The sequence below is a fragment of the Rhinolophus sinicus genome, linkage group LG09, assembly GCF_036562045.2.
Source record: "Rhinolophus sinicus isolate RSC01 linkage group LG09, ASM3656204v1, whole genome shotgun sequence".
NCBI lineage: Eukaryota > Metazoa > Chordata > Mammalia > Chiroptera > Rhinolophidae > Rhinolophus > Rhinolophus sinicus.
Genome location: NC_133758.1, coordinates 76,501,294 through 76,524,124, shown reverse-complemented (window position 1 = coordinate 76,524,124; position 22,831 = coordinate 76,501,294). Strand labels below are relative to the sequence as shown.

Below are 22,831 nucleotides of genomic sequence, written 5' to 3'. Positions count from 1 at the left end.
ATCTTTTAAAAAATAAATAAAAGATGTGAATGAAAAGAGTTATTTGGAGGAAGTTAAATGAATGGGCAAAATTCTAGACAGGAAGGAATGAAATTCTGGAGCCAGGAGCTGTGCTCATAAATGAATTAGTCAATGAATTAGTTCAGCAACATATAATGGAGATCGTTCAATGGTGTCAGATTCTTTTGAACTATCACTCATCCCTGGAAGAGAACCTTTTGGGTCAGTTCCAGCACATGAAGGAAAAGTAGTGTGCTTTTATAGCAGATCGTTTTGCTTCAAACCTAAATAGCAGCAGAAATTAAAAACTGGTCATTAAAATAAATATTTTTCTGTTCAAAGAGTGAAAATGAGTCAACAGAGGAAAAACATTAATTCGCAATCCAAACCAGTTGTTTAAAATAGTCTTCCAAAATGTACTATAATTTAGAGAGTTACGCCTTTTTATTTTCCTTGTTCTTGTATTTTGTCTATTTCCAGTATTCTCTTAAAAAGTTTCAAAGAGGCAAGAAATATAAGAACGTGTGACTTTGAGAATAAAAGACAACTTTGCTTAACCTTTCTAAAACTCCTCAGCATTGACCCTCCTTTTTAAATACTGAAATAATGGACAGCTATATTAGGATAGTATAAAATGAGCTAAAACCATGAAGGACGTGATATCTTTCTTTTTAAATGCATGTTTCCAATGATTTTAAACAAACTTTTTCCATGGTTCTTATTCACATTGCTTATGTAGAGTCATCTGATTGTAGTTCCCTTTATACTCACACCACTTGTATAATAAACATGACACAGCATCATTTCTGAAAAGTGGAAACTATTTCCCATTTCATTGACTTACTCCAGCTCCATTATTCATTATTGCTCATCACAGTTTGGCTACCTAACACCAGAGAAATATTTGAAGTGAGGATTTAACAAAAGCAGTTTAAATCTGATCTAAAGCTGGTATCAGTTGTGTAATCGCTGTACATACTAGTATAAATTAATACAGGAGTATAAATTTTTTTATTTTGCTTCTTTGTTCTGAAGTTCTGTGTTCAGTTTAGCTCAATAGCATGATGCATGTGTCAGTTTTAATCTTAACTTGTAAAACCTCAAGTCTTCAGGTAAGGTTTTCTAATCAACTACATACACACACACACACACACACACACATGCACACACACATATATATGGTTGATATGTATGAATATATGTATATTTATACATATATCATGCTTTTAAACATGTCATAATTCTAAAATTGATTGGAAGTGTTCATCTACCCCAGCTTTCAACATAAGGAAATACGTAAGCAATTGTTTAAATATGAAGTTGTTAATTGAGATCTGAACTCCAGTGTGAGAATGTACTCCATATCTTGAAATAATGTTCCATTGTCATTATTTGAAGGCAGGGAGGAGAACCCTGAGTGGAAAAAAAAAAGACTGAAGTGGATTTTAGGTGTCAGTTAGAACAATTTTATTTTACAAAGTTGGACATAAAGAACCAGGAAATGGAAAAGATATGGATAAGATCATACAGCATATGAGTGGTGGCACTGGGATTTGAATCTGGTTCCCTTTTCCAAATTTTATCATTGCATATGGTTAAAGCATCTCATTGTCACATTAGAATCCTCACCATCTCCCTCTAGGGTAAAACTTCTGCTTTGCCTCCTGTTTTCCCCACGAACTTGGAGACATGCCATGAGTTAGAGAAGCAAGTCGTAGTTTCTGCCTTTATGTAATAGTTCTATTTTTATCTCTAATCTGAATGAATATACTGTTGATCTTGATTTTAAAATTCCAGTACTAATAATGATAATTTCCATTTTCTAATTCCTCAGAAAGATGCTTACAAATTTAAAACAAGACATGTATTCTGAAATTATTTTTCTATAAAGAATGTTATTTTTCAATTATATATCTAAACAATCTGTAAAATATGAAAATATACTAGAAGTGATCCCAACTCTAATAGTCAGTCTTGCAAGACATCTAGTTAAAAATCTATAACACACCATTGCATTGAATGGAGGCATATAATTTCTACACATTATATCCGAATAAAAGAGTAAGTTGAATATGTAATTAGTTTATGTCTTTTTATTGGCAACTATATATGTTTTAATTGGTTATGATGGTTATAAAACAAAATATTTGGATTCAAATACCTTTTTTACATGCACCATATTATGCATTTATAGGTGTTTTATGTATTTTCACTCAAATAGTCTGCCTCAAATCCTGCTGTCTTTGTCTGAAACCATCCCTTACCACCCAAGACCCTCATTTCAAACCAGAAGACTCTTGTTGAACTAAATTTGTAACTAAATGTAAACAGAACCTTCTTAAATTATTGCTTTAGGATCCAGAATTCAAATTTATGTGAACATTTAAAGAATAGCTTTATATAGATCAGAGCTATTGAATAACATTCAATTGAAATATGGAAAACTATGAAACTGAGATTTTATCCTTGTTTTGTGTGACTGATCAATTATTTTGAATAGCAGAATACTACTTGAATCTTTAATGCAGTTGGCTATATTTTAAAGTCTGGAAAATTGAAATCTGAACATCTCCTCTAAATGCATTTACTTTCTTTCAGGCGGTTCCGCAGACAAGACGTTCGGCATGGAAATGCAGCTCAGCAGTGCTTTGGACAGCAGTTTGTTGGTAATCCATAGAAAATCAATTGCTATGGGTTACTTAGAGTGTACATTGAAAAGAAACTGCAAATTTCTTAAAAAGGGTCCTTGCATTCTCCATGGTTGATGTATACAAGAACGGTGTTACTAAAATTATTCTCTTCCATGCAGTTAAAATTTTGTGGTTTTGACGCATACTGTTTACTTATTTAGGAAAATAAGGCTTATATACCACTACCAAGCTTCACTCTTACAGCTTAAAACAGGAATCCTAGAATAAGAATGCTGCATGTTTTAGGTGGTTGATGTCATAGTGATTTGCAGGACTTCCTTTCCATCACAACACTGGGAATATCTTTACCATATTATGTAATTGATGATACTTTTATCAAGAGTGATCTAACTTGTACCAACTCACTTGCTAAGCTTTGGGATAGAATAAAGTGTAAAACTTTGATTCTTTCACCAGAGTAGAGTAAGCTGGGTTTGGTGAGTACAGATGTAGGTTTCTGAGAAACAGTGGTTGGTGGTCTGAAGGATAAAGGATGAGTTGAAATGTCAGCTTTAGGCAAATGTGAGGGCATCGAACAAGACAGAACAACAATGTCATCACTCTTCATGCCGTGATGGTGGTTAGTGAACAGGCTGTGCTTAGTGTCGCTGGTTTCACTGGGAAGTAACAGGGGGAAGGGGCGCCATGATTGGGAGTCCAGCAGTGCTTACACACAGATTCAGAGATTGTGGTCCAGTAGTAGTTTGCTAGACCTCAAGCTGACTCGAGTTGGTGTAGGACATAGGCCTCTGAGAATATTGGCTAGAGAAAGGCAGATCTTAATCTTAGGGAAATGTAGGGGTCAGTTTTGAATCTGAGGAGGATACAGGCAAAGTGAAAACATCCTGGGATCTAATTATTGACTTTAATCTTGGTTAAAACAACAAAAGTAAATCCACTTGCTTTTATTCCTCACTGCAGTTAGATATACTTGTCTGTATACATATTTGAATTCAAGACCAGAGTGAGCCTTTCTGGTCCAAAACATAGATTAGAATCAGGACACTCTGGTTCACAAAGTCCTTAGTTCAGTTTCATACTCTTTTCATACTGCAGACACCCGATACCTGGATAAATACAACTCCTTGTCAATATACACCTATCACTCACACTTGTAAATACACATCACCTCGATTTTGGCTTTCTGTTTTTGTCTGTACCATGAATTGGGTCCTAGGCCTTGCTTAAACATTTGGTGCTCACCTTCTCTCACCTGATTTGAAAAACACTTGCCACTGATTTCCCATAAATTAATACTGATGATGAACTTAACACTGGTGCACTTTCTTAGTGTCCTGATTGTCCCATTCTTTGGAACACTCCTAGTTAACTTCCTTCTGTCCCACCCTATCACCTGCTGTACCTTTTTAATGGTGAGCTTTGGGGTATGCCTAACTCTAACTCCTTTAAATGACCTTGCCTACACATTAGTAATAAGTAATAAAAGTTATTCCCTTTGCTACAGGGATCTGAATAAATAATATTTTTTAAAACATATTTTAAAAAGATCACTTGATAATATTTAAAGATATTATTTGTTTACGAATAAAACCAAAGTCTCAAGGCTGATGTTAACATTCATGTTGTAGGGGACGCTTTGGATAAGACTGAAGAACGACTGGCCTATGGCATTGAGAACAACAGTACTTTGCTGGAATGTACTCCACGATCTCTGCAAGCAAAAGTTATCTGGTTTGTACAGAAAGGACGTGACACAAGAAGAGAGGAGGTAATTCATAGCTGAACATTCACACCATAGTGTCTTGCATGTAGTGTGCAATTAGTAAATAGATGATGATATATTTTGACTTAAAAGAAACAGTGTGTTGTGCTACACATGCCATTAAAAAAGTGGGGTTATTTATTATGTGTGATTTACATACATATGAAGATTTTTAAATATATATATATACACACACATAGATTTCATACATATCTATATGCATATACGTAATATAAATATGTGATATATATCACATATATAAAATTATATATATAATATATATTTACATATATATGTGTGTGTATATATATGTGTATATATATATGGATATATATATATATATTTATAATATATATGTATTAAATTTTTATATATATATAAAATTTAGATCCTGCAAACTGGATTTTTATTCAGGAGGTACTTAGAGCTTCATGATTATAATGCCATATTGTCAAAATGATAGTCTTAAATCGTATGACCCAAGGCAATGTTCTAGAAAAATAGTAAACTTAAATACCATTGACACGTATATCTAAGACATATGGATAATAGAATTAAAACAACAATAGCAGCAATATTAAGCCAGTTGTTTGATAAAGCTTTAATCATGCATGAGACATCGACCCAGGGGTTCCACTATTGTCCACTGGAAACAAAAGAAGACATCATCTCTTTGGTCCTTTTAAGCAGGTTTAGTGGGAGAACTTATATTTCTATGATCATTTAACTAATTAAGGAAGAATGAATTGAGTGATTTTCATAGATGGAAAGATAGGCAACATTTAAAACTCACATACAGAACAGTCTGGAGTCAGTTACTGGATACAAGAATGGGAGTGTAGGCAGTTGGTTTCATGTAGGAAGAGGTCATGGACGTGAAGCACTTAGGGAAGCAGATTGAGCGTCTCTGGTGTTGAAGTAGGCTTTGGACTCAATTTTAGCAAAAGTGGATTTATAAAAATTGAAAGTAGAAGAAAATCTGGTTATATTAAAAAGAAATTGACCTTGGTGAATATTGGAGAAATGGCCCTTAGTAAAGAGAAGGTTGCACGGGAAAGAAATTCTAGAGACCTGCCTTAGGACATAAGGGAGAATTAATAGGTGCAGAGCAGATGGGAGTGAGTCAACAAAATCTCCACCTCGTTTTGGCACTGGAGACCAGACATTTGTCATTGGAAGCCAAAATTACTGAGTGCAAATGTAGAGCACATTGATGTTTTATGCTGTTTTCCTTAGCCTATTGTGAAACTGAAAAATCTAACATGGTTTTGGTTCAAAATCATATACTACATTCTCAAAGATGATAAAATTTTGAATCCCATGTTCCTGGTATAGCTATTAGAGAGAAAGGCACCTCAACTTAACAAAGTCTGTTCAAGATAGTATAGACAGGCAATCAGGAAAGAAGTCTCCTAAATTTTATGATGTCATAAGAATAACCACATGTTTAAAATGTTATAGCATATTGTGCTGAAATAGATTGCTGATTTAGCACTAAAGTATTTTCCATTCCACAAATCTGAGGTGAAACTGTTTTAAATTTCATCATAACTCACTTGCTAGGAGAGGACCTAGGGATATTCTATAGTTCCTCCACTTGAATGGCTTCAGAAGACAGAGAATTCATTTTTCATCAGTAGTTTTCTTCACTCATATTGTTCTGTTTCTAATTTGGAACTCCCCATAATCTGACTTACTTGCAAATCTTTACCAAAACGTTTTGACATGCTGTATCCATCACAATGTCCACTTTTAAGTTTTTTTCTCAGGTTGTTGATATAATCTACGAGTACTTGTGCTTTACCCAAAGCTTTGTTTCTATTTTCAACTACATTCAAATATTCTCAACTAATATATTTACTGGTATTTGAAATTTTGAACTTACTCTCTGCATTACAAGTTTCCTCATAATCAGAGGAATTATTTCTATATACAATATGTATTTCTATAGCCATGTATATTAATTTATTCACAATCTAAAACAGAACAAAACACAAAATTGTTGATTTCAACAAAAGAATGTGTATGTATGCTGTATACAAAAACAGAATAACTTTGCTTATGTGTCCTTTTAAAGTCTTTTTGGGGTCTGTTTAGAGACTTTTTAGTTTTTAAGAGTCCAGAGTTTTATTTAAAGACCATTTTTGCATTGATTTGAGTTCATATGAAACATAAAATAAACATTTTATTATCAAATATTGACCATAGTAAAGGATAATTGAGTTCACTTACTCCAGTCCTTATTTCATATGGACATGCTTTCTAGAGTACCCCTGACAATGGCCATCCAGGCTCATCATGGACACTGTAAGCCACAGAGAGTCATTGATGTGCCATCAGACTACAGCCTTTGTAAAAAATGTTGACTGTCATATATACGTCTTCCTTTTATTGAACTAAAATTTTTGAGTCTGGAGCACCTGCCTGCTAATCCAATCGCAGCCCTCTGTAGTTGTCCAGAAACTACATATTCAGGTGAATAAAATTTTTGCTCAGACGAATATTCAGAAATGCTGCATAACTGAATTGCTAGAAAGCACCTAGCAATTCAGTTATCTAGTTTCTAAATTAGATTACTGCAGTTCATACTTTACAGTCCCCTACTTCCTTAAATACCACACATGAAAGAAACATAATCTCTTTACTGTTTATTCTTAAATATTTACTGAAAGCCTGTTTTGTAAGTACTTCACAAAGGAGCAGTTTCCTTTGGCTTGATGACCTGGTTAGTTATGATGTGCATTAGTTAGTATGAAGTTCTGAGGGAAAAGACTTCATAAATTGGGCTATTTTTTTAATACACATCTACTGCACACAGGAACCGTGGTAGGTGCCTTACCTTATTAGTCTTAGCTCTCACAACTGCACTTTAGATGCAATAATCCTCATCTTACAAAGGCAGAAACTGAAAGAAGCATCGCTCATAACAAAGTCAGTGACACACCCCAGGTTTGACCCAGGTATTCCTGACTCCAAAGCTGAGCTGTTTCACATTTATTTATTGTCTAAGTAACTAGAAATTTGCTACATGTGTTTTATATAATATGCCATCCTATTCTAAACAAAAGTTTTTTATAGATGAGGTCACTGAGATGCAGAAGTTCCCTGGTTACTCAAAGCTAGTAATGTAGATTTAAATCCAGGTCTCTGTGTTCTTTCTACTAAACCACACAACTTTCTGGAATCAGAATTCTAAATGCCATTTCAGAATCTTTGGGACATGGGCAAATGGAAAGCTGTTCATAGCAGAAGTTCTGGAATTTGATTTCTGAAAAGTGCTCCTGATGTTAGTGTGAGAGATATAGCTACAGATGTAGATATAGATATAAGTGTAGGTACAGGTACAGGTACAAGTACAGGTACACGTACAAGTACAGGTGCAGGTACAGGTACAGGTATAGGTACAGGTATAGATATAGGTACAGGTATAGGTACAGATACAGGTTTAGGTATAGGTACAGATACAGGTATTGGTATAGGTACAGGTATAGGTATTAATTTTTTTCCCATCAGAATTTAGTGGAGCATACTTCTGTAGCCTTGGTGGCAAAGGTACTATTCCTTGTGTTAAGCTATCTGAGAACCTGCCAATAATTTGAACAGTTCCCATTCTAAGCATTAATGGCAGGAGTCTTTGTTATGTGATGTTTATACCTCAATTTATTTCCATTGTCTTTTCAGGCTTCTGCTGTATACCTGTTTGTAGAAGAAGGATTCTATATCACAATGAGTGTGCTCTATTGTTTGAACCTATGTAGATATAAAACTCAGAGCACTCTACCTCATTTTCTTGGATTTTTAACTAAAATAATGTTTTATTCATTCATTTGAAATTTTCTAGTATCTACGATAGGGTACCTACCATACATTTTGCTTTCATTGAACTTGTATTCTGGAGAACAGAGAAAGATGATGATGATGATGATGATGATGATGATAATAATAATAACAAAACAGCTAAATAATAAGTATATGTATCAGATGATGATAAGGAGAAAAATACAGGAGATTACTTGCAGGAAGAGGTTGCAATTTGTAAGGGGTGGTCATAGACGGTCTTACTAAGAAGATCACCAACAAAGTGACATTTGGAAGAAAACTTGAAAGAGGTGAGGTAATAGACCACATGAGAGTGTTGGGGAACAATGTTTTAGGCAATGGGAGAAGACGGAGCAAAGGCCCTGAGGTAGGAGTACACCTGATATATTCAAAGAACATCAACATGAAGGGCAGTGTGGCTGGAAAGGAATGAGCACTAGGGAGACTAATAAACTGAGTCCAAAGGTGAGATAAAGAACAGCTCAAGCACGAATTTATAAGCTCGTTGAAAGTGCCTTTGGTGTTTGCTCTGAATTAGAAAGAAAGCCATCAGGTAGTTTTCAGCAGAGCCATGACATGATCAAAATTTGCTTTTAAAATGATCACGTTGGTTATTGTATTAAGAATATACTATGTGAGGGTGGGGATAAAAGTGGAAGCAGATAATCATTGAAATGATAGGGACATTAATCTAATGTTCAGTGCCACAACATTGACTCTTAATGTACCCTTTACCTTCAGGGCGAAATGATGTGACAGTGAAGACCTAGTATGCACATAATAGCAATGTGCATATACTCTCTGGTATTATTGAGACTTGTGAAGGTTGTTTAACATCTCAAATGGAATACTTTTTCAACCTTCTGCTCTCCTCTCTGTTTATGTGTCTGCAATTAATGTTTTGAACTCAGTAAATATTCACTTGTAACCTACTTTAACAGGTGATGAATAAATCATACTCTTAACTCTTTTGAAGCCTATCATCTTACAGTGAATAAAGAATGTTAACAGATCATCCATTATGTTCATTACAAGTTATATTGAAACTATAGGAAAAGAAAATGGTCTCAACCAACAGGTCAAGTATGGAGGTGGCATGATGGACAGTCAGGGAAACTTTCAAGGTCGAGGTGACATTCGAGGTATGTCTTAATGAATGAGTAGAAATAAAGTAATATAAGTATATGTGACAGAGATGAGGAACAATGTGGTATGTGTAGATCTGTGGCTTGGAATGAGGATGCCAAAATGAATAGCTAGATCAAGGAACCATTTCACTGTATCTATAAGCCAATGAGCAAACCTGAGACAAACTGATCAGACACTTTACTCTAGAAACTGGCATACAGGCTTTGAGGATATTAAGGATGCCAAGTAGACCATTTAAGGAGGTATCTCAATAGTCATCTGAAAGATTTTTGACCGAAACTAAACAGGGGTAGCAGGAATGGAATAGACATTTTAATTTTTATGAGATAACATTGAGTGCATTTGAAATTTAAAATAAAATAAAAGTGATCAAAAATGATTCACATGTTCCTTGTTTGGGTGTTTATGTGGTTAATGGTGCAGTAACGTGATTCAAAGAATATTGGAAGGAATATTGGAAGGTTTAGGGAAAGGATGTTGAGTTCATTTTTGGCCATGTTGGGGGCTCACGTAAAGCATTCCTTCAGATAGAGGTGTCTTCTGGTACATGCATATTCAGGAATATAAAGCCCAAGGAAAAATTTGGAATGGCAAGAGATATGTGAGAGATCTCAGCAAGAGGTGATCATTAAATTCGTGGAGTTAACAAAAGTAAGAAGAACACAGCAATCATCAATACTTAAATATGACTTACTGTATGCCTGGCACTGTCCGAAGCATTTTAAATACATTAATATAGTTGATCTCGCAAGAGCCTTATGAAATAGGTGTTATTATTTCTCCCCACTTTATAAAGAAACTGCAGCACAGAGAGATTGAGTTACTTCCATAATATCACAGACCCTGTGAAATCAGTCCGAATTTGAGCCCAAGCAGTCTGGTTTCAATTCTAGGCCCGTAGTCACAATGCAATGGTGTCCCTAACTGCCATAACTTACCTCGGAGAATGAGTACATAAGAAGCAGTGGGAACTAAGGTAGAAGCAAGAGGAAAACCCACTTATAAGGAAAAATTAGGAGAAGACATATTCTAAAAGATGAAGTGAAAATAGTTGGAAAAACAAATAATCATTATAGTTAACTTTCATTCAGTGCCTACTATGTGCCCTGTGCTATTCTATGTACTTTATTTGTTAGCTTATTTAAAACTTACAAAACTTCTCTGAGGTAGTTAGTATTATTATATGTGTTATGGACATGAGGTTAAGTAACTGACGCAAAGTAAACAAATGATAAATACCTGTAGAATAGTAGGCATAGCTTAGGCATAGCTTATGTACACGTAAGTGGTATATACAGCATCAGTGGCATCAGGGGAGTGTGGTAGAATAGAACTCAGTGAAAAGGAATTAGATGCGGACAAAGTAGTAAACAGCACCCTTGGAAAATTTCAGAAAGTAATTACCCAGTCTCTAATGAAAATGTGTCCAATGGAATGTTTAAGCTAGGAACCATCTAGTAATAGGTTCAGTGATCAATGTAGTTGTGTTGAATTAGAAACAGCTAGTATAGTGCACTCTGCCTAAAGGTTTGGAAAAAGAGAGAGGCTGACAAAGGGAGACAAGAGTAGAAAGAAGTTCAATATCTTTTTCTTTTTTCTTTTTTTGTCTTAAGAAAAAGGGTAACTTGGTCATATTTATAGGTTGAAGGGAAGTAGGAATAAAGAAGAAAATGTGCAGCTAACTGATGAAACAAGATAAAGACCAGGTGGGAGAGAATGTAATTATAGACAAAAGTTAAGAGGTGACTTCTAAGAAGGAAAAGAAAAGCACCTCAATCTCTGAATTGGGAGTAAAGAAAATAAAGACTTTATATATGTGGATAAAGTAATTTCATCCAACAAGTTTAGTTGTTCAACAAGTTTAGTTGTTCCCATGGCCTTCTATAATTATTTAAATTTGGTGGCCATATATATTTCTACATATAGTTTTAATTTGGCATACCAGCTCAAATTTTCCTTAAATGATTAATGTGTAAATTATATTTTTGTGATTGCAGGAGACAAAACTGCTGTAAACACAACTAAGTCACCCTAAAATGATATACCCTAGTTTATGAACTCCCAATTCCTCCAATTCCATATACTTGAGTTTATAAGCCTCCAAAATAATTTTAAAAATTTAACCCTGATTAACATCCCAAAGGAAAGGAATCCATTCTTGTTAAGGCACTTGGTTGGCCAATTGAAGTAGTTCTCTATACCTTTCTCTTTTCTCTAAAATGCATAAGTGCTATATTTTAAAACTAAGTAAATGAGGGAAAATTTAAATATGTAATTATTGGCTTATATTTAAATATTTATTAGTTCACTGTGATTAATTTTCAGTTATCATGATATAATCATAATTTCTTCAAGCTACTCATAAGGTTAGTAAATAACTCCTCATTATAATATGATACTTTGAAACCTTTGCGTTTGGAACATGTTACTTTTAACCTGAAAATAGAATAGTCTTTTGAACCTGACAATAATTTAAAGCAGAAGTTGGTAACCCTATAACCTGGGGGATAAATCTGCCCCTCACCTCTTTTGTAAATAAAATTTTATTTGAAACTGCCACGCCCATTTGTTTAGTTGGTGACTATTGATGCTTTCTTGCTACAACTGCAAAGCTGAGCAGTTATATAATAGAGACCATATGACCTCAAAGCCCAAAATGTTTACTATAGATTACTTACAGGAAGTTTATTGACCTGTTTTAAGGGTTCAAATGAAAACACACATATTTTTGTGTGTGTTAGTGTGTCTTTAAAATAAAGTATCTCACTTTAAAATAGCTAATTGTATGAATTGTATAGACTGCTTAATAATGCACAAGTGTACATGTTTATTATAGAAAGTCCGAGAGAGAACGTAAGTTGGCATCAAAACTCCAAAACTTCCATTCACTCTCAATTTTTGTTTTTACTTTGCCATCACTTCTCAACTCTGCCCTCAGACTACCCACTGATTATTAATCAGCAGTTCCTTCCAGATAATTGAATTCATTATATCCATGCTAAATTTGTACAGTTTCAATTAAACTATAATTTAATTGATGATTCAGTGTATTATGGAGACAGCTTCTCTTATAAAAGCAAAACAAAGAAATGCAGTACACAAATTACTTCTTTTAATGTTGCAGTTGTATTATGTCATCTCATCCTTATTCTACCATCTTGTTTGCGAGATGACTCATATTTTCTTGACCTTTACCAATGCTAAACCATGACAGGAAGTCTGAGAGATCAGTACAACCATGTTTACATTTGTGTCGTTATTCACAAGTACTGAAAGCATCAGATTTGTTCCACATTAATGTATTTTTTTTTGTTTTTCTTGTTGTCATAACATGAAGTTCATGAACTCTGCCTTATTTGAGACATCTGTTTAGTAGTTTTGATACTTTTTATTTCAGTCTATTAAAAATATGCTCATCTTTTCTAAGCCAACAACTCTACAGATAAATATTTAGAATTTACAATTTTCAGCCTTGACAAGCATATATTTTTAATTCAACTTTATTGGTGTGACAATGGTTAGTAAAGTTACATAGGTTTCCAGTGTACAATTCTGTAATACATCATCTATATATAACATTGTGTGTTCACCACCCAGAGTCAGTTCTCCTTCCATCACCATATATTTGATCCCGTTTACCCTCATCTACCACCTCTATCCCCACTTACCCTCTGGTAATCACTAAACTATTGTCTATGTCTATGAATTTTTGTTTCTTTATTTTATAATGTCATTTGCTCCATATTTTAGTTACGGAGAAGTTAGCAGTATAGTGCGATGATTTTATTTTTTTCCTTTGCTAATGGAAAAGACACATTTCCTATTATATAAATGAACGATATAAAGCAACTCTGTGGTCATAAGAATGGAAATGAATCTAGAGGTTTAGATAGAACTTTCCTCTGTTAACTTTTCAAGAGAATGCTGAACATCTGTGGAAATTAAACATATCTTCTTAGATCTATGGAATCAGATATGGATCTATGTTTTTTTCCCACTGAGACCACTCTGATACTGGGCATCTGATTAAGCAAAATAACATGGTAATACAGCAAGCCCATTGTCAGGCACACACAAGATGCTCAAAAGTACTAATTCCTTTCACTTTGCAATTCCTTTCGAGTTAGTGTAAATTATAGTTCAAATAGTCTTCTAGAGACTAAACTATATACATCTGATGAAGATATACCAGCTTAGAACTGTACTACATTTTAAACCCCATATAGTAGCTTAGATTGTACTGTACCTGGGCATTTTGTCCTCACCTAACACTGAGACATTACCTTAAAAAAAAATGTATTATTGCAGTGCTGTTCTTTTGATGCCTGCCTCTCATTTTATGAAAACACAGAAGAGATTTTCCTCAGGCCTCCATGCCAGGAGAAGATGTACTTGTCATAAGGAATAATTTTAAAAATATATTTGAGACCTTTGGATCTTAGCATTTATCATACTTTCCTCTTTCCTTAGGTCACTAAGAGATTTAGTGTTGAATTTGTGCTCCTGTTATAATAGTTGATCAGTACCCTATGGTGTGCATTTTTGTTTTTAAACATTAACTTTCCTTTTATCCTGTGTCCTCTTATTTTCCCTTCATCTTGATATTCTTATCTATGGAAATTTTTAACGAAACGTTACCTTTAAATTGCTATTGTTTGTTTGTTTTTTAGCAATATTTATAAAATCATATGACTATAGTTTACTAGAGTGTGAACTGATCTTACAAACAAACTTGGTTTATTGGTTGCCAAACCAGGGTTATCATTTCAAACAGCTGGAGATTGTTTTTTTGTTTGTTTTTGTTTGTTTTTTTTGTGTATCTTAATTCATGTTTTTGACTTCAGATGCATGCTTTAGTTAAACATACTACTTAGCTTATGGCACATCGTCGTGATCAGTTCACACAAATCTCTCTTGTGTGACTTTATTTTTCCTGAAACACCTTTCCACTTTTATCCTTGTTTCCCTATATGCATCCATTGTAATGATTGGAGTATATTCAATACTACATTTGTATATTGAATGAGTATATAACATTTTGAGTATGCATGAGCCACAAAAATACAGTGGTACCTCGGTTTTTTAACGTAATCTGTTCCGGAAGACCATTCAAGTTCTGAAATGTTCGAAAACCGAGGCGCGGTTTCCCCATAAAATGTAATTCAAATGGATTAATCTGTTCCAGACCTTTAGAATCAACCCCTAAAATAGCAATTTAGCATGAATTTTACTATCTAATGATACCATAGATCCATAAAATTTATGGTGTTCGTAGACCGAAATGTTCGTCAACGGAGATGTTCGAAAACCGAGGTACTACTGTAAGCATATTATGCTGTAGATCTTATCCGGCTTCCCTTACTTTTTAGAACTCAACACTGTGTATATGGTTTATCACTGTTACTGTGTCTCTATTTCATTGTTTCTGTCTGCTACTTAATATGCCATAGCATGCATTCATCACCCTTAATTGATCCATTCCCCTAAGAGTGTACCAAAAGTGTCATTAATTCCCACTACCACATCTTTCATAATCATCTCTGAAAATAGCTCCATTTTTATAAGTGCAAATTTCTGTATTATTAACTGTCAGCATCTTTAATTTTTACAATACATAATTGCTGGTTTACTTCCCAGAAGTTCTGCACCATCTTCACTCTCAAAGCAGTTCATGAGTGTTCCCAGTTCCCCATATTATCACCAATATTTAGTATTTTCTAATTTTTTCTTTCTTCTGAGTATAAGATAGTATCTTGTTTAACTTTGGATTTCTAAAATTACTATTACTTGTTGAACATTAACTTACATTTTAATTAAACAATTTGGTTTCTCTTTCTCTGAATTGCCTACTTCTATACTTTTTCTATTCTTTTTTTTCAATGACTTTCAAGAGTTCTTTGTATCTTCTATACATTAATCAATTCTTAAATATAAATATTTGAAATTTCTTCTTTGCTATAGTTGGTGTTTTTTAATATAACATTTTTTCACAGTATAGTTTTGAGTTCTTACTTATGATAACTTTCTTATCATTGTCTTTTATTAGAAATAACTTTTTGACAATTGGATCTTTAGTTAAATATAAATACAACCTTGTTTTCTATATAGTGAAATAGGTTTTCCAAATGAGCTATTAAAGAATTTGCCCTGTCTCTATTGGGTATCCATTTCTATCATATAGTAGGTTAACATTGGAATGTATTTTTAATAAAATATTTTTATTTTTATGCTTTCATATGTGATATATTTTCTGTAAGTCAAACTTTTTTTTTTTTTTTTTGTATTGGAGACAGGCCAGATAAACAAACAAACAAATATATAAATTGTTGGTCTTCACGAGTATTTCTTAACTAAAACTAATTTTATAGTTAAATATATTCTGAACTATACCAATTCAAGGCCTACATCTGTCCTTTTCCTATGAAAAGTGTGGAACCATGTGGTTGATACACATGGAAATCACTTCTTCTTCCTGACCAGCTACCAGATGTGCAGGGTTCTTTGCTCAATTGCCTTTTTTTTTTATTTGACTTATGAAACATACTGAATCAATCTTTATAGCTAAGAATATTAAAACCATTTTCAGTAAGGAATCCTGTATTTTTTTTAGATTGCCTATAAGAATATTTGATAAAATGATGTATTATGTACCATCTTCTTGACCAAGGAAATCTGGTCTGCAGACGTAGAGAAAGAACAGCTGAATGAAAACAATTCTGTAATCAAGATTTGATGTTGAAGGTACCCATGTTAATTAAATTGGAAAGATTAAATCATGGAAGGACTTCAAATACAAATTTCTAAGTCATTTATTATTTTTAGGTATTTGTAGGCCATGGAAGATACATTTAACTTTCAAGGTAATTTAACCTACATTGTGCACAGCTGTCCAGATTTGAGAGTTAAAACATCTTTTATTCTTGAATTTATGATCCACTGGAGAGAATTTATAACCAGGAGAGAAGACCTGAATTCTTGGATAGACCCTAACTCTAAAATGCAAATAAAAGATGTGAGACAGTTCCCATTGCAATCACCGTGCATCCATATCTTTGAACCAGTCTGGACTTTACACAATGCAATGTTTATCAAACTTGGATTTCCGATTATGAAAGAAATACCTGCTTTTTACACTGGATTTGGAAAAACAAACAAACAAACAAAAGAACTCTCCTAATTCAGAGATCAAGGAGGATTTGTATTAATTTCAAGTTTTGCTTTTTGTTTTATTTTAAAACACTTTCGTAAACTGCTTGCTATATGCCAGAAACTAGGCTAGATGACTTTCACATTTTCTCACGTGTCATTCACTCTCGCAGAGAGAACAAAAGATCATACACAGTGAGGGTGTTTGTGTGTAGATTCTTTTCAGGGGAAGGCAGTGTCCTAAAACTGCTTATCCTATATGTCTGTGAAACACAGCCCTCTTATGTTAATGACTAACTGCTCCTGAAGTGATGCTTGCTTCCCCTCTATCCAGATCATTATTGGATTTATGTAGAAATGGTGAATAACTTGGATACATCCTTATTGGTTTACCCTGTTGCCTTGCACGCTTGTGTACTCTCCTTTTTCACTGTGTTCTGAGCATTCTACTCATTATGGAATATTTACAATAATTGTGAGATAGATCTTTGCCCTTATGAAAGGCATAATGTTAAAGAGATGAAACTTGCATGGAAATATTGTTTGAAGAGGATCATAAATACCATCTCCTATGCTACAAATATGGATATTATTGACTTACAGAAAGAAACGAAAGATCTTTATGGGCTATGAAGAAAATATTCACTTAAAAAGTGAAAGTTTAAGCCTGGAAGGAAATTTTCAAAACTGGATTGGTAGACAGTAAAAGGAGTTTACTAAGGGAAAGAAAGAATCCGACCAGAATAAGACATGGAAGTGGGAAATAAGGTTTCAATGCAGGGAATTGAGAGCAGAAGGAGCTATGAGAGGAAGATTTGACTCTAGTATTATACAGGCTGTTTCCACCACCTGTCTTTAAAAGTAAAACATTATCCTTGGGCTGCTAGCATGACTTCTATTAAAATGTTTATTAAAAATTCACAAGACTCAAACACGAAATACATTCTTTATGCTTGTAACTTTTACTCAAATATAGAAGCAAAATAAGTTTACAAATAAAATATAAACACATCTATACATCATTTAAATATTTATTTAATATGATGATTTTTCCCTATTGAAATAAAGTATCTCTATGCACATAATACGGGACACAGACTACTACATATGTGTGTTTATGTGTGTATATAGGACATCTGCCTATAATACTGCTTGCCATGTGATGACTCAATCCTTTTAACACTTTATTCAACTGACTTCAAAACTTTTTATGTACATTACTACATAAGGGTGTTGTTTAGTTTTCATTTGGCTAGAACCTATCATTAGCATATTAAATCCATCTTTGTTCTTCTCAGAAGCTGGAAACTATCAAAGCATTGAAAAAGGCTCAGATCCGTGATACACACAGACAATAACAATGAGATTGATCTTCCACATGATCCCATATATAGTTTTTTTTTAATTTATATTGATTATCATGAAAATAAACACACTAATTTAAGAAATCCTTGCAGAAAACTCATTGATCTCCAGAAATGCACCTATTCCCCCAATCCCAGTCTGAGAACACTGTTTTAAGCTGTTGGAGATAGAGATTTATAAAGGTAGGATCTGGTTAATGGAACAATTCTCACCTGCTTGGGCAAGCAGCAGAGTCTGAATAACTGGTCAGTCAGGAGCATGACCAAAGGAAGTAAACTTTGAAGAAGAGTAAAATAGTACTCATTTGTTGAAATAAAGGGGAAAGATATCAGTAAGCAGAAAATTAATTGAAGGACCATTATATATTTGAAGATAATGTTGCATGCTCATGTGTATAAAGTTTAGTAGGCGAAACGATGGTAATAAGGGAAGGAGGACACTTTTACAGGGTGTGAAGGAAGAGATAACCTATATGAAGAGAGAACATTTAGGTCAGCCTTTCTGGAAAACAAAGAATGAGCCATAGGGAAGTTTCTTTAGACAAATACAAGAGCATAGGTCCTGAACAGAATCCAGATGGACATGAAAACAGGGACAGAAAGAAGGAAGATTTGGGGGAGTCAGCCAGGAGATAAAGTCAAAGAATCAGTTATGAAGTATGAGAAGCTAATGTGGCAAAAACAGTGAAATGGAGTGGATATTTCTGTGGTCATCACTGAAACAATGTTGATGGGGATTTGGGATGTTTTGGGTATGAGAACATAATGAGAGAGAAGTATATTTGAACAACAGCTGGAGACAGGGAGACTAGAAGAATGATGATGCAATTTTCATAAATGGGGAAGTTGGTGAATGAGGGGACAGTTCGAGTGGAAAGACACTGAACTGCAGATAACGAAGGATCAAATAAGTCTCAATCAGTGTCTTGTAATACACAGGCATCGGAAAGCAATGGATTATGTATGTGTATGATGCACCATCTTAGAGAAGCTGATTGAAACAAGGAAGCAGAAGAGTTACCAAATGGATAGAAATAAAACATAGATCAGGGAAGGATAGAGAATTGTACCTCAGAGGGAATGGGAAATGTACAGAAGATACCAAGAAAGAACCAGGAAGAGAACTGGGACAGTATAATGGCATGGACTACACAGAAAAAAAAAGAAAAGACATTTAAGGAGGCAAGTCCATCTATATCAAATGCAGCTACAAGTTTAAAAACAATGGAGGCTGTCCTTCTGAGTCGGTATCATGAGAGGCATGGTGTGGTGATAGTCAGGTTGCAATAGATGGAGGATTTATGGAGAAAAACTAGTGATGAGGAGAAGACCACCAAGAGGCCTGATTAAAATGAGCAGAGCGACATAAAGTCCTTAAGTGTTACTGGTTATGTATGGCAGGTGCCAAGAATACATTCTCAGAAAAACCTATGAATAGGTACCAGATTGGTTTTATGTAGTAAGGATGTCTTTGGTTTGAGGGCTCTTCCTTGTTCCTCCCTGGAAGAAGTTCCTGAGTTAATGGCTGTAGCATTTTTGTCTACTTGGGCATGGTCCTTCCATGTCAAGGGAAGCCCCCGTGAAGGATGTACTTGTATGGAGCCCCTTTTATCGCCCAACTATGTCACTATGAAACTGTGGAGTAAATGATTTACCTTACATAGCTGAAAAAAAAAAAAAAATACCTCTGGGAGCCTCATAATTTATCATTAACATTCCTGTTTGAGGTACAATCCCCTACTCTACCAATATTGTCACTATGCCACATTATCACAAATTATGTAAATGACCACACATGAGGAATTACACATGAGAAATCTCATTGCATCTTCAGACATGACCAAACTGACCAAGAGCTAAGCCCGGCAGGTGTGGCAGGACCTACCCCTGGGACAAAAACATGCTTGTTGGAATGGACTTTACTGCGAAGGTGGTTGTGGTTGTGCGGTTATGCCCCTCATATATTGGTGAAGGTGAACATTGTTTTTGTTTTGTATTCTCAAAGGGGAAGTCAGCCAGTACAGTGTGAACCGCCTTTTTATCATCAAGATATGATCTTGGGCCCATGAAAACACATAGCTGTTTACTTTTAGCTAGAAGAATGTATATAAGGAAAGGTAGAGCTACATATTGATGGCACTGTGCAAAATAGTTTCACCTGTGTTACCTTATTTAAATTTCATAGCAATTCTTCAAGCAACATTAGGATTATTATCTCCATTTTTACAATGAAAACTGAGGCAGAAAATATACATTAATGTCCCAGATCACACCATTAGTAGAGTGTGATGCCAGCATTTAATCTAGTTTTGTCTAATGTCAAATTATATACTCACTACTACAACAATTGGTGATAAAATATGAGTTATTGAATGAAAGCTTTATTGTGGTCTTCTTACCCTGAAGTGTAATTATTTATAGAAGCAATGTGCATAATTTATTATGTTACAAACATAAAAAGAAGATATTTGAGTACTGAAAATATATGCAAACTTAATATTTACTAGACTGTGAGGTCCTACAGAGCAGAATCTGGATTTTACTTGTTAACTTTTAAATCTCTTTTAAATGGACAGCCTTGTGGAAATGTAAAGAATTCTCACTTAATTAACAGATGGATTTTTTTTTTTTTTTTTTTGGTAAGTAAAGAGAGTGAAAGAAGCCCAGCTGTCTAAACAGAGATTTTTATAGAAACGTTGGTCATTATGATTTGGAAGGCATAAGAACCCTTGAACTAATAATGTGAGAAATGGAATCTGTCTGTTCATTAAAAAAGAAAATAAATAACTTTGACAAATCTTCATTTCACTGTAACTTTAAGTGCTATATTGAACTGAATTTCCTAATTATTAATTGAAATCACTAAAGAGAAAAGTCTCTTGCTTTGCCCTTTATTTTATTTTATTTTATTTTATTTTATTTTATATGTTTTATTTAAAACACCATAAATTTATTCTATTACAGTTCTGGAGGTCAGAATTCCAAAATCAGTTTCTCTGAGCTCTTGAGGATCTAGGGGCAGAATCAGTTTCCTTGCCTCTTTCAGTTTCTGGTATTCCTCAATTTTGACTTGTGTTCCCTTCCCTCCATCTTCAGAATATATCACTCCAATATTTGTTATCATTAACACATCCCATTCTCTTCTCTCTCGCTTTGCTCTTTAAAATATTGATGTGAAATGACCTCAGAGTCATTGATTTGAAGTGACTTCAAATGTAATCCAGTTTACACATACACAGACACACAGCTGATTTCATTACTTAGCTCCGTGTGTGTGTGTGTGTGTGTGTGTGTGTGTGTGTGTGTGTGTGGGTGGGTGTATGTATTACTTTCAAGATTTCATCACATGATAATGGAAATGAAAAAACTCAGCATAGTGGAAAGGTTCATAGGTTGGTGTTCTTCTCTGCTGGATAATACGTATTAATTGTTATTAATATTTTAATATTAAATTAACTGGATAATTGTTATTAATATTATTTTTTTCTTGCAGGTGAAAACGGATGACAGAGTGGTTAAGATGGACCTTGGTTTACTCTTCCTAAGGGTACGCAAAATGGATGCTGGTACCTATTTTTGCCAGACAGTAGAGCATAGTTTTATCCACACTGTCCGTAAAATCACCCTGGAGGTTGTGGAAGAGGAGAGGGTAGAGGAAATGTTTAACAAAGACTATGAAGAGGATGGGCCTCACAAGATGCCTTGTCCGGCTCAGAGCAGCATCCCGCAGGGAACAAAACCGTGGTACAAGGAGTTCTTGCAGCTGATTGGTTACAGCAACTTCCAGAGAGTAGAAGAATACTGTGAAAAGGTATGGTGCACAGATAAGAAGAGGAAAAAGCATAAAATGTCGCCTTCCAAGTGGAAATATGCCAACCCCCAGGAAAAGAAGCTCCGTCCCAAAGCCGAGCACTACCGCCTGCCTAGGCACACGCTGGACTCCTGATGGGGGAAGCCATCGCCTGGCTTCTGAAGAATTTATATTTGGAACCAAAAGACAGAGACAGAGAGAGAGAGAGAGAGAGACAGAGAGAGAGAGAGAGAGAGAGAGAGAGAGACCATCTAACTTCTTTGCATTACATAAACAACATTTCTGTAATACAGAAATGACTATAAAGGTGTTATAATAAATTATTCTACATACTCATCTGGTTAAATATCACATAAAATTAACTAATTTTTTAAAATAAATGTATTGCTCAGTGGTTTCATGTTGTATTTATCAAAAAGTGATCATAATTGTAGTTTTGAGTACTTGGCTGCTTTTTCCAGGGCAATTATTATTTTACCCTTGGAAGACTGAAGAGTATTGGAACATTGATAAAAAGTTAAATATTTTAATAATAATGGAATAAATAAAAATAAATGTTTTAATCTTTCTGAATTTTGTCTTTCCACCACCGTGTAAAATATGCATAACATCAGATACTTTAACATTTTCATGTAAACTGTCTGTACTTTTTAAGAATTCCTGTATTAGTGTTGTCAAAGCCATGAGTTTTATGAAGCAGGTGTGTTGTAATTATTGCAAACCATGAAAGAAAACTTGTGGCCACCTTGAGGCTTGTGCCCTTCATAAAACATTTATTAAACCACGTTCATAATAGTTATGTTTCATGATGAAAACACATCCTTTCAATTTCACTCCATTGCAGAAGAATGAAGTAAAGGTAACTTCTCCAAAAGATATAAAAGAATGTCATAATAGATGGAGTTACAGTTAGAACGCTAACGGAAAAAAATTTTGCTGCCCTCTTCTGGGAGAAAAAGTATATTCTCTTATTGTTTTTGGTTTTTGTTTTTTTGTTTTAACTCTACAGTTTGTTTAAAGATTTGAAAGCAATTTCTCAGTAAGTACATCTAACCCATTTTCAGAAAAAAAACTAACTGAAAAATGTGTTAATGCTTATGTCATACTTTAAGATGGAGATAACATGTTT

General features: G+C 34.2%; 1 protein-coding gene across 1 annotated transcript in view; it reads left to right on the top strand.

The window, feature by feature from the left end:
* Window positions 1-21,966, top strand: part of SEMA3E (semaphorin 3E) — a 242,110-nt gene extending 220,144 nt beyond the window's left edge. Inside the window, exons 15-17 of the mRNA XM_019746903.2 lie at window positions 2,599-2,666; window positions 4,280-4,419; window positions 21,385-21,966. Coding sequence (XP_019602462.1) covers window positions 2,599-2,666; window positions 4,280-4,419; window positions 21,385-21,837 — 661 coding nt within the window. The 3' untranslated portion in view covers window positions 21,838-21,966. The remainder of the gene's footprint in view (window positions 1-2,598; window positions 2,667-4,279; window positions 4,420-21,384) is intronic.
* Window positions 21,967-22,831: the final 865 nt, after the last annotated feature.